This window comes from Triticum urartu, chromosome 7A (assembly GCF_056163025.1).
Source record: "Triticum urartu cultivar PI428250 chromosome 7A, HENAU_Tu73, whole genome shotgun sequence".
Classification (NCBI taxonomy): Eukaryota; Viridiplantae; Streptophyta; class Magnoliopsida; order Poales; family Poaceae; genus Triticum; species Triticum urartu.
This window is the reverse complement of record NC_141879.1, coordinates 521,922,072-521,937,499: the sequence shown is the minus strand read 5'-3', so window position 1 is coordinate 521,937,499 and position 15,428 is coordinate 521,922,072. Positions and strand designations below refer to the sequence as shown.

The 15,428-nt window shown below is 48.2% G+C and overlaps 2 protein-coding genes across 2 annotated transcripts in view; one reads left to right on the top strand and one right to left on the bottom strand.

The window, feature by feature from the left end:
• The first annotated feature begins 12,177 nt into the window (after positions 1-12,177).
• LOC125522356 (protein trichome birefringence-like 38) lies at positions 12,178-13,738 on the top strand. The gene is made up of 4 exons (XM_048687420.2): positions 12,178-12,515; positions 12,603-12,953; positions 13,059-13,217; positions 13,308-13,738. The coding sequence occupies exons 1-4, from the start codon at positions 12,232-12,234 to the stop codon at positions 13,624-13,626; spliced, it is 1,113 nt and encodes a 370-aa protein (XP_048543377.2). The 5' UTR covers positions 12,178-12,231; the 3' UTR covers positions 13,627-13,738.
• A 404-nt stretch (positions 13,739-14,142) lies between these two features.
• The window catches only part of LOC147960249 (uncharacterized), a 109,832-nt gene continuing 108,546 nt past the window's right edge, over positions 14,143-15,428 (bottom strand). The window contains exon 3 of the mRNA XM_087533229.1: positions 14,143-14,487. Coding sequence (XP_087389355.1) covers positions 14,143-14,487 — 345 coding nt within the window. The remainder of the gene's footprint in view (positions 14,488-15,428) is intronic.

Here is a 15,428-nt window from a genome sequence, read left to right as displayed (position 1 = left end):
CCTTCGTCGCTCTGGTGAGGCATCCTGACGTAGAGTTTTGACTCTTCTCTTCTAAAATTTCACTAAATTTTTTTAGGATCACGCGGGTATCTTGGAATCATTTCGATGGTTTTGTGACGAGAACATTGTTCTTGGTGCCTCCTGACATTTAGGGGTTGTGGCAGTGTCCCGGGGAGTTGAGCTCTGAGGTGTTGTCGTCACAATTTTATCGTTGCCGTTCTGGAATACCTGAGTTCGCCGACATTGAAAATCTCTTTTATGCAGTTGTTGGTGAGATAACCTCGATGCCACCCAGTACTGGGGCGGGAGTTCGGGAGTATTGCCATAACTCGTATAACAGATGCTTTTCGAAGGTTGAGGTAAACGATTTCTGAAAGTTTCTTGGTTATATGTTGAAGGATGGATATAGCTGGATGTAGGATTTGTTGGTTTTGGGTGAGATATTATGCTTCCCCTCTATCCCCAACACCTGATTGCATAACCGGAAATTTTTTGGGAGTTTATAAGTGGGAATTCAAGTAGCTCCTAGGATATCTTTCCGACAGAGGTATGATATGAAATTGGGGTTCGATGTCTAGTGGTCCGCCTATCCATGGTTGGTTTTACAGTGGTCTCGCTGTGTCTTAAAGAGTCCTTGGCTATGCCGACTCGGGGACGCTTCGTATGTCATGTGCACTGCCTTGTACATGATGGTGTTGTACGATCGAGCCCGTGTAGGCCCCACCACAAAAACTTCGGACGAAATCTCTATCATATGTTTGTTCTGGCTTATTCTGCAAGGCAATCCTTTGTTTTGTTTTGAGTTGTGGTATTCGAGTTGCTTCGAAGTCAAGTGTTGATTCCATACCTTTCCTAAACGGTGTTCTCATACTCCGATGTGAATACCAATCCTTCATGATAATCGAGTTGGTCATGTAAATCCTTTTTCAACCAGCATGTTTCTCTTCAAGTGGATCCGATCATTTCAACATCCGCAAGATCATTTATCACTTCTTCTCAACGGTGTTTTTCTTCTTCCGTCCCGAGTTGCCTTTGTTTTTCCCGCCCACCCACCCCATTTTTCTTCAAGGACTCAGATTCCGTAATCAAGTGTCCATCTTATTCATGTGAAGTCTCTTCATTCTTTTCTTTCAATGTTCGTATCCGGTGATTCTCAGGAAGATACTAATGGAGCCTCAAGTTCATCATTATTCGTTCTCTTTCTTCTCCGGTGGATTCAATTCAAGCTTTGTTGATCATATCTTATCCTCGTTCAAATGTTTTCTCATGTCGATGTACCTCATAATCATTCCTCTCGCTATTCATTTTTTCCGGAGTGCTGAAGATATCTCAAAGATTCGTGTTTCCACTTTGTATCTGTTCAAGCTATTTTGAAGATGTTATCTCATTCAAGCCATTTAATTCAACCGGCGAAATCTATATTTTAAATCCTTCAACGATGTTTCTTTTGAGTGGGCCCTAACCCACAGGTCTTTTCCCAGGATCTTACCTGACTCTTCTTATTTTCCCGGAGCTATCCTCAAATTTCTTTTCGAAGTTTGACGTAAGAATGATTCATCATCAGTCACATGCATTTCTCCAAGATCTGTCAAATTCTTTTCATCGTTGGTTCAACCTTTATAATTTTCATCCCGGAGTATCTAAACAATTCATGGTGGTGTTCCTCATCGTCATTCTCTGCATTTGGAGACCGAAGAAGACTTTTCCTCCATATCTATCCGCTCTCTCAGAGATTCATGGCTCTAGCTTGATGTCATCCTCTCATAACTGTTTTTGATAGTGAGAATTCTTTTCACCTATCTGGAGCAATTCAATAGTCTTTTCAGTTTGTTTCTCCGAAGGCCATCATTTCAGAAGATTTATTCATTCTCAGCTTTCAGCTATCATTCTCCTAATCTTACCGGGGCATCATTCAAGTTTTCTCTTATTAGCTCATGATTCTCTTCGTTCTCATGTATCTAATTCTCTCAAGCATCTTCATTCGCTTTTCCAATTCTACCCGGTGATTTGTCCCTTTACCTCGTTCATTTTCAATTCTACCGGTGGCTCTTCTAAGATTCTTCTTCCTTCGTTATAATATCAATTGACTCTTTCTTTCCAATCCTATCGGTGGTTCGTTGAAGACCTTCTCAAGGTTGCGCTATATCTATCTTAATCATTTTCTATGAGAATAAGTAATATGCCAAATCCATTGTTTGTCATCAATGTAATTGGTGAAGGATAAGCATAATGTAATCCTTATTCATGTTTCTTCCAAGTGATTAATTCCCTATCCCGGAGGTTCATCAAATTCTCGATTCAAGTTGTCCATCTTTCTTTTCCGGAGCTCAAAGTTATTTCAATTATATCATTCCAAAGATCCATCTAATCATTGTAAGGATTCACCTTGTGTTTTCAACTTCTCTTTCTTCTCGTCCCCTTGTTCCGAAAGTGGCAGGCCGTCACCTCATAATTTTGAGATGTATTCCATAACACCATATCAAGTTTAGGCTTTTCGTTGTTGATAATCCAACAACTCCATTCCAGCATTTGTTGTAAGCATGCTCTCTCAAGATCTTGTTCCCCTCTGTCCATTCCATTCCGTTCTTTCATTTCTTCCGGAGGCTTTGTGATGTTTCTCTCTTCAACCCTTCTTCTTGTTCTTGTCAGGACCTTGTTCTTTTCTTGCTTACCCATTTAACCGGAGAGTTGTGCCCTCTACTCAAGTTCTTTTCATCTTATCAAGTCTTGTATCACTTTTCAACCGGAGTGCTGACCGAAGTTGTTCTTCATTGTTCCTCTTTTTCTAACGGAGTGTTTTCAACTTCGTTTATCTCTGTTGTATTTTTCTCGAAATGGCTTAACCTTTGCAAGGTTCCTTGGTTTCACTCGTTTGTCAAAGAATCAACTTAGTTGTACCTCTTCTCTTTCTCTTCTGTTTTTCCCTTCGGTGCCATTCTAGATCTCGAGACGAGATCCTCTCGTAGTGGCAGAGTGTTGTAGCGCCCCGAGACCGATGTGCCAGGTGTCTTCCAGTTATTCGCTGTTGTTGCCTTGTCATTGCTTGCGTGTCATGCATTTCATATCATGTCATCATGTGCATTTCATTTGCATACATGTTCGTCTCATGCATCCGAGCATTTTCCCCGTTGTCCGTTTTGCAATCCGGCGCTCCTATGTCACCCGGTGTCCCTTTCTACCTCTTTTCGTGTGCGGGTGTTAAACGTTTTCGGATTGGATCAAGACTTGCCATGCGGCCTTGGTTTACTACCGGTAGACCGCCTGTCAAGTTTCGTGCCATTTGGACTTCGTTTGATACTCCAACGATTAACCGAGGGACCGAAAAGGCCTCGTGTGTGTTGCAGCCCAACACCCTTCCAAAGTGGCCCAAAACCCATCTAAACCTCCTCCATCATCTCGGTCGTTCGATCACGATCGCGTGGCCGTAAACTGCACCTCATTTGGACTCTCCTAGCTCCCTCTACCTATATATATGTGATCCCCTCCAAAATTTCTGCGCAGATCAAACCCTAGCCCCGCTCCTCGCGCCGCCGGACAAAAACTCCCCACCGCGCCAGACATGTCCGCCACCACCGCCACCTCACTCCGGCCTATCAGAGGCTGCCACGTTAGCTCGGCCGCCCCTCTCCTCCACTCACGCACTGCCACCTTACCCCGCCGGCCTCTCTCTCCACCGCGCGGCCCGCCGAGCCCATCGCGGGCCCGCGCAGGCCCGACCGCGCCGCCGCTCGCCGCGGGCTCCCCGAGCCTCGCGCGCGTCCGCGCCCCGCCGCCCTCCGTGCGCCGCCGCCGCCCTCGCCGTCCGGCCGCCGCCATCGCACCGCGCCTCGCCGCCGACCTCCGCCGCGCCCCGCCAACCTCGCCGCGCCGCCCGAGAGCTCCATCGCCGCCGCCGCCTTGCTCGCGCCTCCCGCCGCCCACCGGAGCTCGCCGGAGCCGACCTCCGCCGGCCGCCTTCCGCCGCCCCGCCGCGCCTTGCCTCCGCCGGCGCCGGATCCGGCCGGAACCGGCCTCCCCGGTGTCTCCTTCCTCCTCTCCAGCCTCACCTCCGTCATCCCCGTGAAGTCCGGCCGTCTCCCCCGTCTCCGGCGAACTTCTCCGGCGAGATCCGGCCGGAATGGACCAGATCCACCAGGAGTTGAACCAAACTGCCTCCCTCTTCCCGGATCACCTCATCCCGCTCTGCTCCGTCCCGCGTTGACTTTTCGCGGAGGTGATATTTCGACCAAGTCCTCAGATCTCAGTAATTTTATGCATTTTTCATCGCATCATAACTCTGTGACCGTAGCTCCGATTCGTGCGTGTAGCATATCAAAATGTTCGTCTCGACGAGTACATCTTTTCATCTCATTGCATCATTTTCATTTGAGCTCGTCTTGATGCCTGAAATGCTGTTGGAAGAGGGCTATGTGATGAATATTTAAGATCTGTTTCAGCAAATGCCCTTTTGTCATTTTTGCCATGATTAATGTGTGCATGATATGATCCTGAGCTCTACATGTGTTTTGAAATATGCCATGCCATCTTTACAGGGGAGTATGCCATGTATTTTTGTGATCTTTGTGATGACTAGCACAAGTATGTAAAGTAGCTTACTCAATAATGCTGATTTCAGGGACTTAGAATTTCACTAAGTCCTTGACCTGTCTTTATTTTTATGTCATATGTTCATGTTGTTTTCTAGTGATCCGTGCCTCTTTTGAGGAGGATCAGTAAGGATGTTTTGTTAATAATGTTGTGCTCTATCCATCCATGTCTTTGTTTGCATTTATGGAGAACCCTAGCTTGATTCAATCGAACTCTACTTTTGCTATAAAATATTCCTGGCAGATTGTTAACATGTTTAGCGATTTTGCCGGACTTGTTGCTATTGATCCGTGCATGCTAAGTTGTTGTTTCTGCCATGTCTAGCTTCTATGCCATGTCTTCTTGATGGATGTATGCTTAGTTTATCATGCCATGCTTTGTAATGAGTGCATCGAGCTCGTAAACATGCCTACTCGTTAACTGATTTGCCATGCTCCAGTTTTTTCACTAAGTCTGAATCTGTTTATGTTTTTGCTATGTTCACATGCTTGCAATTGTATTTTCTGATCCCTTTTGGCTCATGGTCACTAAGGGACTTTTGTTATATGCTTAGAGTAGCTTCATGTCGTGCTTTGCCTTGCCATGTTATGTTCCTGTAGCATGTAGTTATCATGCTCTAAACATTGCTTCCTGATGATAGATTCCTGATATGCTGTTAATTTCACTAAGTCTGTAACCTGTTATCATTTGCACTTTTTCCATGCTTGTTTGAACCTCTTATTGAGTGAATTAGCCATAGCTCAGTGTTCATATTTTGTTAAGCATCTTGAGTGGATCCCTGCCATGTATTTTGTTGCTATGTTTGAGTGTTGTAGCATATTTATCTTGATGCATTTAGATGGTCACTTACTGATTATCGCAGACCGGTGCCATATTTGTTTTGCTTGCCATTTCCAAACCGTGCATCCGATTCCGGTGATCTTTATATCGATTTCAACCGAAATAAACTCACCTTTCCAGTGGCACTCTTGGTTTTCCAAGTTAAGACCAGGTTCAATCATTCCTTTCCAAATCATGCATATGCATCACATACCGCATCCCGCATATCATGCCATGTTCATGTGTTGGTTGTTTACTATGTTGTGTGCTTCTTTCCGGTGTTGCTTCTTCGGGTTGGTTCCGTTAACGTCGCGTTTGTGAGGAACCGTTCGACTACGTCCGTTTGTCTTCTTCATGGACTCGTTCTTCCTCCTTGCGAGATTTCAGGCAAGATGACCATACCCTCGAAATCACTTCTATCTTTGCTTGCTAGTTGCTCGCTCTTTTGCTATGCCTATGCTGTGATACCTACCACTTGCTTGTCATGCCTCCCATATTGTTAAGCCAAACCTCTAACCCACCTTGTCCTAGCAAACCGTTGTTTGGCTATGTTACCGCTTTGCTCAGCCCCTCTTATAGCGTTGTTAGTTGCAGGTGAAGATTGGAGTTTGTTCCTTGTTGGAACATGGATATTTTGTTGGGATATCACAATATCTCTTATTTTAATTAATGCATCTATATACTTGGTAAAGGGTGGAAGGCTCGGCCTTATGCCTGGTGTTTTGTTCCACTCTTGCCGCCCTAGTTTCCGTCATATCGGTGTTATGTCCCTGGATTTTGCGTTCCTTACACGGTTGGGTTATAATGGGAACCCCTTGACAGTTCGCTTTGAATAAAACCCCTCCAGCAAGGCCCAACCTTGGTTTTACCATTTTCCACCTAGCCTTTTCTTTTCCCTTGGGAGTCGCGCTCCCGAGGGTCATCATTATTTTAACCCCCCCCCCCCGGGCCAGTGCTCCTCTGAGTGTTGGTCCAACCTGTCAGCCGCCGGTGGCCACCAGGGGCAACTCTGGGTTGGCCTACCGGAAGTTTGGACAATCTGAGTGTGCCTTGAGAACGAGATATGTGCAGCTCCTATCGGGATTTGTCGGCACATTCGGGCGGCTTTGCTGGACTTGTTTTACCATTGTCGAGGATGTCTTGTAACCGGGATGCCGAGTCTGATCGGATTGTCTTGGGAGAAGGAATATCCTTCGTTGACCGTGAGAGCTTGTGATGGGCTAAGTTGGGACACCCCTGTAGGGATTAAACTTTCGAAAGCCGTGCCCGCGGTTATGGGCAGATGGGAATTTGTTAATGTCTGGTTGTAGAAAACGTAAAGTTTATCTTAATTAAAACGCAACAACCGTGTGTGTTACCGTGATGGTCTCTTTCCAGCGGAGTCCGGGAAGTGAACACGGTGTTGGAGTTATGCTTGACGTAGGTTGTTCTAGGATCACTTCTTGATCATAGTTTCTCGAACGTGTTTTGCCTTCTCTTCTCGCTCTCATTTGCGTATGTTAGCCACCATATATGCTAGTCGCTTGCTGCAGCTCCACATCATGCCTTTTACCCTTCCTATAAGCTTAAATAGTCTTGATCGCGAGGGTGTGAGATCGCTGAGTCCCCGTGACTCACAGATACTTCCAAACCCAGTTTGCAGGTGCCGTTGATACCGAGCAAGTGACGCAACCAAGCTCAAGGAGGAGCTCGATGAAGATCTTGTCCTTTGTGTTGTTTCGTTCTAGTTGATCAGTAGTGGAGCCCAGTTGGGGTCAATCGGGCATCGGTGTAGCATTTGGGGCAGTCTTCTTTTATTTTGGTTCCGTGGCCGGACCTTGTGTGTATCTGGGTGAATGTAATGCTTTATTCATGTATTGTGTGAAGTGGCGATTGTAAGTCAACTATGTATCTCTTTCCCTTATGCATTACATGGGTTGTGTGAAGATTACCTCACTTGCGACATTGCTTTCAATGCGGTTATGCCTCGAAGTCGTGCTTCGATATGTGGGAGATATAGCCGCATCGAGGGCGTTACATGCTATCATCACTACAAAATACCAAAAACATTACTTTTGCTACCGTTACCTTTTGCTACCGTTACCACTACTATCATATTACTTTGCTACTAAACACTTTGCTGCAGATGTTAAGTTTCCAGGTGTGGTTGAATTGACAACTCAGCTACTAATACTTGAGAGTATTCTTTGGCTCCTCTTGTGTTGAATCAATAAATTTGGGTTGAATACTCTACCCTCGAAAACGGTTGCGATCCCCTGTACTTGTGGGTTATCATAGAGCATCTTTATAATCACTCAGTTACGTTGTGACGTTTGATAGCACACAAGGTGTTCCTCTAGTATTCGGGAGTTGCATAATCTCATAGTCATAGGAACATGTATAAGTCATGAAGAAAGCTATAGCAATAAACTAAACGATCATAGTGCTAAGCTAACGGATGGGTCTTGTCCATCACATCATTCTCTAATAATCTGATCTCGTTCATCAAATAACAACACATGTCCATGGCTAGGAAACTTAACCATCTTTGATTAATGAGCTAGTCAAGTAGAGGCAAACTAGGGACACTCTGTTTGTCTATGTATTCACGCATGTACTAAGTTTTCGGTTAATACAATTCTAACATGAATAATAAACATTTATCATGATATAAGGAAATATAAATAACAACTTTATTATTGCCTCTAGGGCATATTTCCTTCACTCAAGACATCTGCCCACCTTTTGTTTTGGTCAGGTGACCAGATTGTGCCAAACTGTGCCCAACCACAAAGACAAAAGGCACTAGCAGCACATAGTTGCATTGACCAAGACTTGTTTCATGAGTGCCCAATTTGCATTTACCAAATATACTGTGATTGTAGAAATTTTAGGAATATTGCTTGCCCAATATGTGTGTAGAAATTTTAGGACTATGTGAATAAAATGCTTTCAACTAAGAAGATGATTATTGCACTATGCCTGTCTTCACTGCTCACTGCTAACTGAATTTTCTAAAGCTAGCATTTTAAAAGTGATGTATGTCTCCCTGCTCACTGCTCACTGCTAGTAAACTTTCTTACATTCTTATTTTTCTTGTATTCCAATCACACCATGTGGTGACATTGGTTCAACCAGGAACATGTGGTGATAGATGGTGTCCTCTTGTTTTACAAAAAAATAGTCAAAAGTTTCCTTTACTGAATGCAATTTGTCCTGTTTTGTCTGGCCCGCAGAAGACGTTGATGAAGGTGAAGACGTTGATCCACAAGAAGAAAGCCAACAGGATGCCCTGCAAATCGATTTCGAACAGGGTACGTGTAGATTAAAAAATCTTCAATTTTTCAGAGTTGACAGTAACAAGATTTAATTCAGTTAACTTGAGTTATCCGGAGTTGTCTTTTCTAACATGCAGATGAGTGTAAAAATGGAGATGATCCAACAATATTCCAAATTATACATGAATCTGTAGCACACCATGACACTACTATTATTGGACCATATCCATTTTTACACTCATCTACATGTTGTCTTTTCCAATGCAGGCTAGTTAGTTTGCATTATCTTCTCTGCTAATAAAACACAAAATAGTTCATTGTCTTCCTTGGCAGGATGCCAGCTTTGTACCAAGTGCTTCGCAATGATAAATTAGCAAAAACAGGATGACACTACTATTATTGGACCATTATCTGCCTGGCAACTTAATTTTTACACTCATCTGCATAATCCTTAGCTCACCCATGACACTACTATTATTGGACCATTTTTACACTCATCTCTACCTGGAGAATAAATTCCTTAGTGCAAGTTATTGATTGAATTTGCACTCATCTGCAGATTGTGTAGAAAAATTGACTATATTTTGATGACTGAATTTAACATCACTACTTGGAGTACACACCGGCTGACTTTAACACCGCAATTGATTATCCTGTGATCCATGGACACTGCAATTGTGCATTATCCTGGATACAGAACATGGATATCTGAATAATTCAAATACTCTGAATAATTCAAGAATTGACAGAGGCATTAACATTTTTTCCTTCTCCCATTTTAGACCATACCGTCCAGTTGCTCTTGATGATGCATTTAGTTAACTTGTAATTTTGCCAAAATCTGGACCAATTGCTCTTGATGCATCCAGTTAACTTGATGCTATCAGTCCAGAGAACATGTTCAGTTTTCTTAATAGCAGATCAATTTTCTTCAGAGAACATGATTAGTTTTCTTAAAAGCAGATCAATTTTGTTCAGTGAACATGATGAGTAGTGTTTGAAATTACAACGTACAGAAATTGGAGCACCACGAGCAAGCAGGCAGAGGAGCAGATTTATAGAGGGGTGCTTCTTCTCACTGGCAGCAACACGAGCAGGGGAGCTTCAGGCGCAGGAGCAGGCCCGCTGGGAGCTTGAGGACAAGCTTGAGGTCAAGGCCCGCCGGGAGCTCCAGCTCCAGGTGCTCGAGACGCATGCGCGCGCAAGTCCTGGACGGCGGCAAGGGATAGCGGCGGCGCAGGCCCTGGGCGGCGGGAGGGGATAGCGGCGGGGCATCACTGGGCTGGCGGGAGGGGTCACCGCGGGAGGGGATAGCGGCGCAGCACCCTTCAGCCGTGGAGCCGCCGCCCATCAAGGTGGTCGCCGCGGAGGAGTAGGTGGCCGGCGGGCGACGCAACTCGTCTCCGTGTGGGCGGCACAGGTGGGCAGGGGCAACGAAGGTTCGCGCGGTGGCGCAGGTTGGTCGTCGTCGCGCGCTGGTCCCTGCTGGTGCCGACGGTGGCAGAGGGGACCACGGTGCGCGCGGACGACGGCGGAAGGAGGAAGAAGCAGAGGGGGGCTGATTAGCATAAGTTTAAAAGATGAAGGTTTTTTTTTTTGAAAAATTGTAAATGAACTAAGGCGTGCATAACTTTTCGCGGACGGAGGGAGTAGATCCCTTATAATCTCATACGGCAAAATCGGTCTACAGGATCCCGCAAAATAGTTTTTACACGTTTTTACAGTATAGGATGTGTTTCGCCAGAATAGATCTCGTAAAAATCTTCCATGTCAACCGTGGAGCCCATTTGTTAGTAGTTATATTTACAACAAGGTCCCTAAAAATATCACAAAACACCCTAAAATGAAATCTAGATTACAATTGAGTTCGGACCGCTCCATGGCATGACAAGCACGGGTCTGTACGAGCTCCGCTTCAGCCGTCTCGAGCTCCTGTACGAGCTCCGCGCCGCGGCCGCCTCATGTAGGAGCTCCGCGGCGTGACGGCCATCTCGAGCTCCTGTACGAGCTCCGCGTCGCGCGCCGGCTGCCTCGACCTCCTGTATGAGCTCCGCGTCGTGCCGGCCGCCCCGAGCTCCAGCTAGCCACGGTCGAGATGCCCCGCAGGACTCCTCGAGCTCCTGTACGAGCTCTGTGCCGCGCCGGCCGCCTGGAGCTCCTGTACGAGCTTCGCTTCCCACTACGACAGGCTGCGCGGGGCTGCCGCGATCGCGCCCTACTGTTGTTGCTTGATTCGACCACGCCCTCGCCGTACCGCTTCTCTTCCATTTGGTTGGAATCGAGCTCGGGAGGCGGCGGCGCCGTTGATGCCGACCATGGCAGGAATGGTTGGGGCTGAAATTTCCCTTCGGCCAAGTCATCCGAGGGATAGAAGAAACTGTTAAATGAGGAAAGAAAACTAAAAATATCACAGATAGGGACTGAAATATACATGTGCCCTCAAGAAAATTTACAGGACAAACCGTTTTGCAGGACCTAGTCAGGATGATTTTTCATACCTGTCCTGTAAAAAGGCGGTTACTTTTCACGACGAGATGATATTCAAAATTTGCTTTTTTTTAACACAGTACAATCACAAGCGCTCATACATACACGCATATACTCATCTCTATGAACACACATGCACATCTTACCCTTATAAGCACTTTCGAGAGACTGAGCCGGCATATCATTTTGAGATTTATGAGTCATCGTAGGCGTCTCGTCGTTGATGGAATGTTTTCTTTCACTGAAAGCATATCGCCGAAAATTTTAAAATAAATCGAAAAATAATGCGAGCATCAGAGCTTAAACCCTGATGGATAAAAAATACCACTGTCTCTTTACCATCCAACTTCGCATATAGTACGCGAACCAATCTGTGGTTGAGATGGTTAGATGGACAGTGGTATCCCAACCCATCAGGGTTCAAATCCCGGTGCTCGCATTATTCCTGGATTTATTTCAGGATTTTCGGCGATGCGCTTTCAGTGGGAGGAGACGTTCCCGTCGACGGCGAGGCGCCTACGGCCGGTTCAGTCTCTCAGAGGTGCTCATAGGGGTAGGGTGTGCGTGTGTGCGTTCATAAGGGTGGGTGTATACGCGTGTATATGAGCGTTTATGTCTGTACTGATGCTAAAAAAAACTTCGCATATAGTACAACAGAATTTGTTAGAGATCGTACACGGGACCTTCCGTCCTCGATCCGGCCCTTTACTAATCCATCTACGACTCCCACGCACGCACCGAAGTACTTTGAGATCCGCACGCTGCACATACCTAATTTTCTCGCGCCCCCTCTCACGTGCCCCGCCCGGATAAGCGGGGCCGAGGTCAAACCCCAGTCGCCTTCCCTCTCCCGCGCACATGTGCAGGACGACGAAACTTGACGCGCCTGTTCGGAACACAGTCACACACACCGTGCAGAGCGGTTCCTAACTTGAGTCGCACTCCTAGCATGAAGTACTACTGCCTGCGCGCACGCCATCGGCACCCGTGCGTGCGTGGCCGCGGCCAGATCTGCTTCAGAACCACGCGTTCTGGCCTATATATGGCGTCGTGCCGTGCCCGCCGTCTCGTCGCGTAAACCATGGGCCAGGAGGACCTGGCGCTGCCTTCGCTGCGTGCCAGGTTCCGCCATGACTGCGCGCTGGCGGCCATCCTAGTGCTCGCGGCAGCGGCTGCACCGAGCGTGGCTGATGGGTCGTCGTGCGACCTGTTCCAGGGGAGGTGGGTCGCCGACGCGTCCTACCCTCTGTACGACGCGGCCAGCTGCCCCTTCGTGCCCGACGTCTTCGACTGCCGCCGCAACGGCCGCCCGGACGCCGCCTACCTCAAGTTCCGGTGGAGCCCCGCCGCCTGCCGCCTCCCAAGGTACTACTACTACTACCGTCGTTATAGACAGCCACCCGATGAACACTCGGCGCACAATGTACTAACAGGGTCTTTTGATCGGGGCAGGTTCGACGGGCTGGAATTCCTGGAGACGTGGCGCGGGAAGACGGTGATGTTCGTGGGGGACTCGCTGAGCATGAACCAATGGGTCTCCCTCGCCTGCATGCTCCACGCCGCCGCGCCGGATCCCGCCCGCGTCTCCTTCAGCACCGGCGACCCCGTCTCCTCCGTCCGCTTCGAGGACTACGACCTGTCGGTGGTGCTCTACTTCAGCAGGTTCCTGGTGGACGTGGTGCAGGAGGACGTCGGCCGCGTCCTCAAGCTCGACTCCATGCAGGGCGCGGGCTCCTGGATCGGCGCCCACCTGCTCGTCTTCAACACGTGGCACTGGTGGACCTACAAGGGCGCCAGCCAAGTGTACGTACCCACCACTCTGCCCAACGTTGTATTGTATACCTATACACGTACACATACCGCGAAATATACGGATACAAACTCTTTTCTCGACCGTTTCATGCGCAGGTGGGACTACATGCAGGAGGGGAACAAAACGTACAACGACATGGACCGGCTGGCCGCCTTCTCCAAGGGCCTCGCCACATGGGCAAGGTGGGTCGACGACAACGTCGACGCGTCGCTCACCAGGGTCATCTACCAAGGCGTCTCCCCAAGCCACTACACGTGAGCTCGCTCATCACGCCCAGTTGATTTGACATTGGCCGGGCATACTCATTTCTTGATGCCGCTCTGCTCTACATGTGCAACTGGTAGGTCCAAGGAGCAGGAGAGCGACGGGGCGGCGCCGGCGTCGGGGGGCTGTTTCCAGCAGACACGGCCGCGGCAGGTGGCCACGGACGGGGACGAGAGGGTGTCCCCGGAGCAGGTGGTCGTGCGGGGCCTGATCGCGTCCATGTCGACGCCGGTGTCCCTGCTGGACATCACCTCGCTCTCGCAGCTCAGGATCGACGCGCACCCGTCGGTTTACGGCGGGCCTGGCCGGGACGGCATGGACTGCACGCACTGGTGCATCGCCGGGCTGCCGGACGCGTGGAACCACATCCTCAACGCGATGCTGCTGCAGCACGCATGAAGCAGTCGCGTCTGGCGTGTGCGATACCTCCCTAGATCGTCGATTGACAGAGGGGCAGTGTGTAAGGCTAATTAAGGCCTCCAAATATTGTGCGCAAACTGTCATTGATTTTCAGTATTCATCAAATAGAGCCCTGCGTCAGAGTCTTGTCGAAGCCACACAAACTCTCGGGCATGTGCCACGTGTTTCCACGCACAGAAGTACTCAACATCGTTGATGATCGATGGTACTCTGCAGTGGGGGTTGAGTGTTGTGGGTTCACGACCCTTGAGACTCGACCAGAACATCAGATGCTCGACATCGGAGTAAATTGCTTAAAACCATCACATTTGTGGCTAGAGTATTCCTTTACCACCATTTTTGTCGAAAACCACAAAAAACTGCCAACTCTACGGCAAGTGAGTAAGAAATGACACTAATTCGGAACCGGCCCACATGTCAAGCTGATTTGGTATGCCTACATGGACAGTATGCTGAGGTGGGAGATGGGCCCACCAGTCAGCCCCTCATCTATTTTCACTCATCTTTTCTTCTTCCTGCAGCGGTGTTGTAGCCGGCGGTTGGGGGTGGGCTGGACGAGCCCAAGTTCCATGGTGACGACGGGGCGGCGACGCCCCTCAGGGGAAGGGAGGCAGCAGTGATGGTGTGGGGTGGCGGTGCCGCAAGGAGAGCTTTCGGCAGGCGGGGGCGGCGGCGCTGCAGGTGCGGGCACGGTACGGTGGCGTTGTAGGCGTGGACGCGGGATAGCGCGTTCCACGCGCAGGCGCGGGCACGGAACGACAGCGACGTTGCGGGCGCGAGGCGGCGGCGCGGCAAGCCTTGGCTTGCCGGTGGGTGTCGTGGTTTTGTCACAGCAGATGTCTTCATAGGAGAACTACATTGTGAGGTCATTGTTGGTAGGTGAAGGCTTGGATGGGGTTGATTGGAAACGACGTGTTTACCCAGATTCGGCCTCTCACGTGGAGGTAAAAGTCTACTCCTTCTTGATTGCTATTAATGATGTTAATCTCGATTACAGGGTGCTGCTTCCACTAGTAGAAAAAGGGTCAAATGTGAAGCACATTAGTGCCGGTTTGAATTTGAGCCGGCACTAATATGTGCATTAGTGCCGGTTCTAACGGCTAGTCGGCCGCTTTCATTAGTACCGCACGTGGAGGTAAAAGTCTACTCCTTCTTGATTGCTATTAATGATGTTGATCTCGATTACAGGGTGCTGCTTCCACTAGTAGAAAAAGGGTCAAATGTGAAGCACATTAGTGCCGGTTTGAATTTGAGCCGGCACTAATATGTGCATTAGTGCCGGTTCTAACGGCTAGTCGGCCGCTTTCATTAGTACCGGTTCGTGGCGAACCTTTAGCACCGGTTCGTTCCACGAACCGGTACTAAAGTGAGTGGTGACAGGATGTTGTCAGTCCGGGGCCCCTCCAGCACCTTTAGTACCGGGTCGTATCACGAACCGATACTAAAGGTCGTCCTACATAGACCCTTCGTCCACCCGAGCTCGCTCTGTTCTTCCCCTTTCCCCTCTCCTCTCTGTTCTTTTCCTTCTTCCTCTCAAGCTGATCACATATTTTGCTCAAAATTTGTCAAGATTTGAAGGCCCCCATCCATTCAAATGATCACAAAGGTTAGCAACTTTGTCCTTTCATCTCTCATTGCTAGATTAGCTCGTGCAATGCTTTATATAGTGATTGATTTTTGAGTTTAGTAATTTGGGAGGAATTATATATATGTGCTAGTATTTGATTTATATGCAATTTGAGGTCAAAAATAACACTTAGTTTGCATATGTAGGTGTGGTT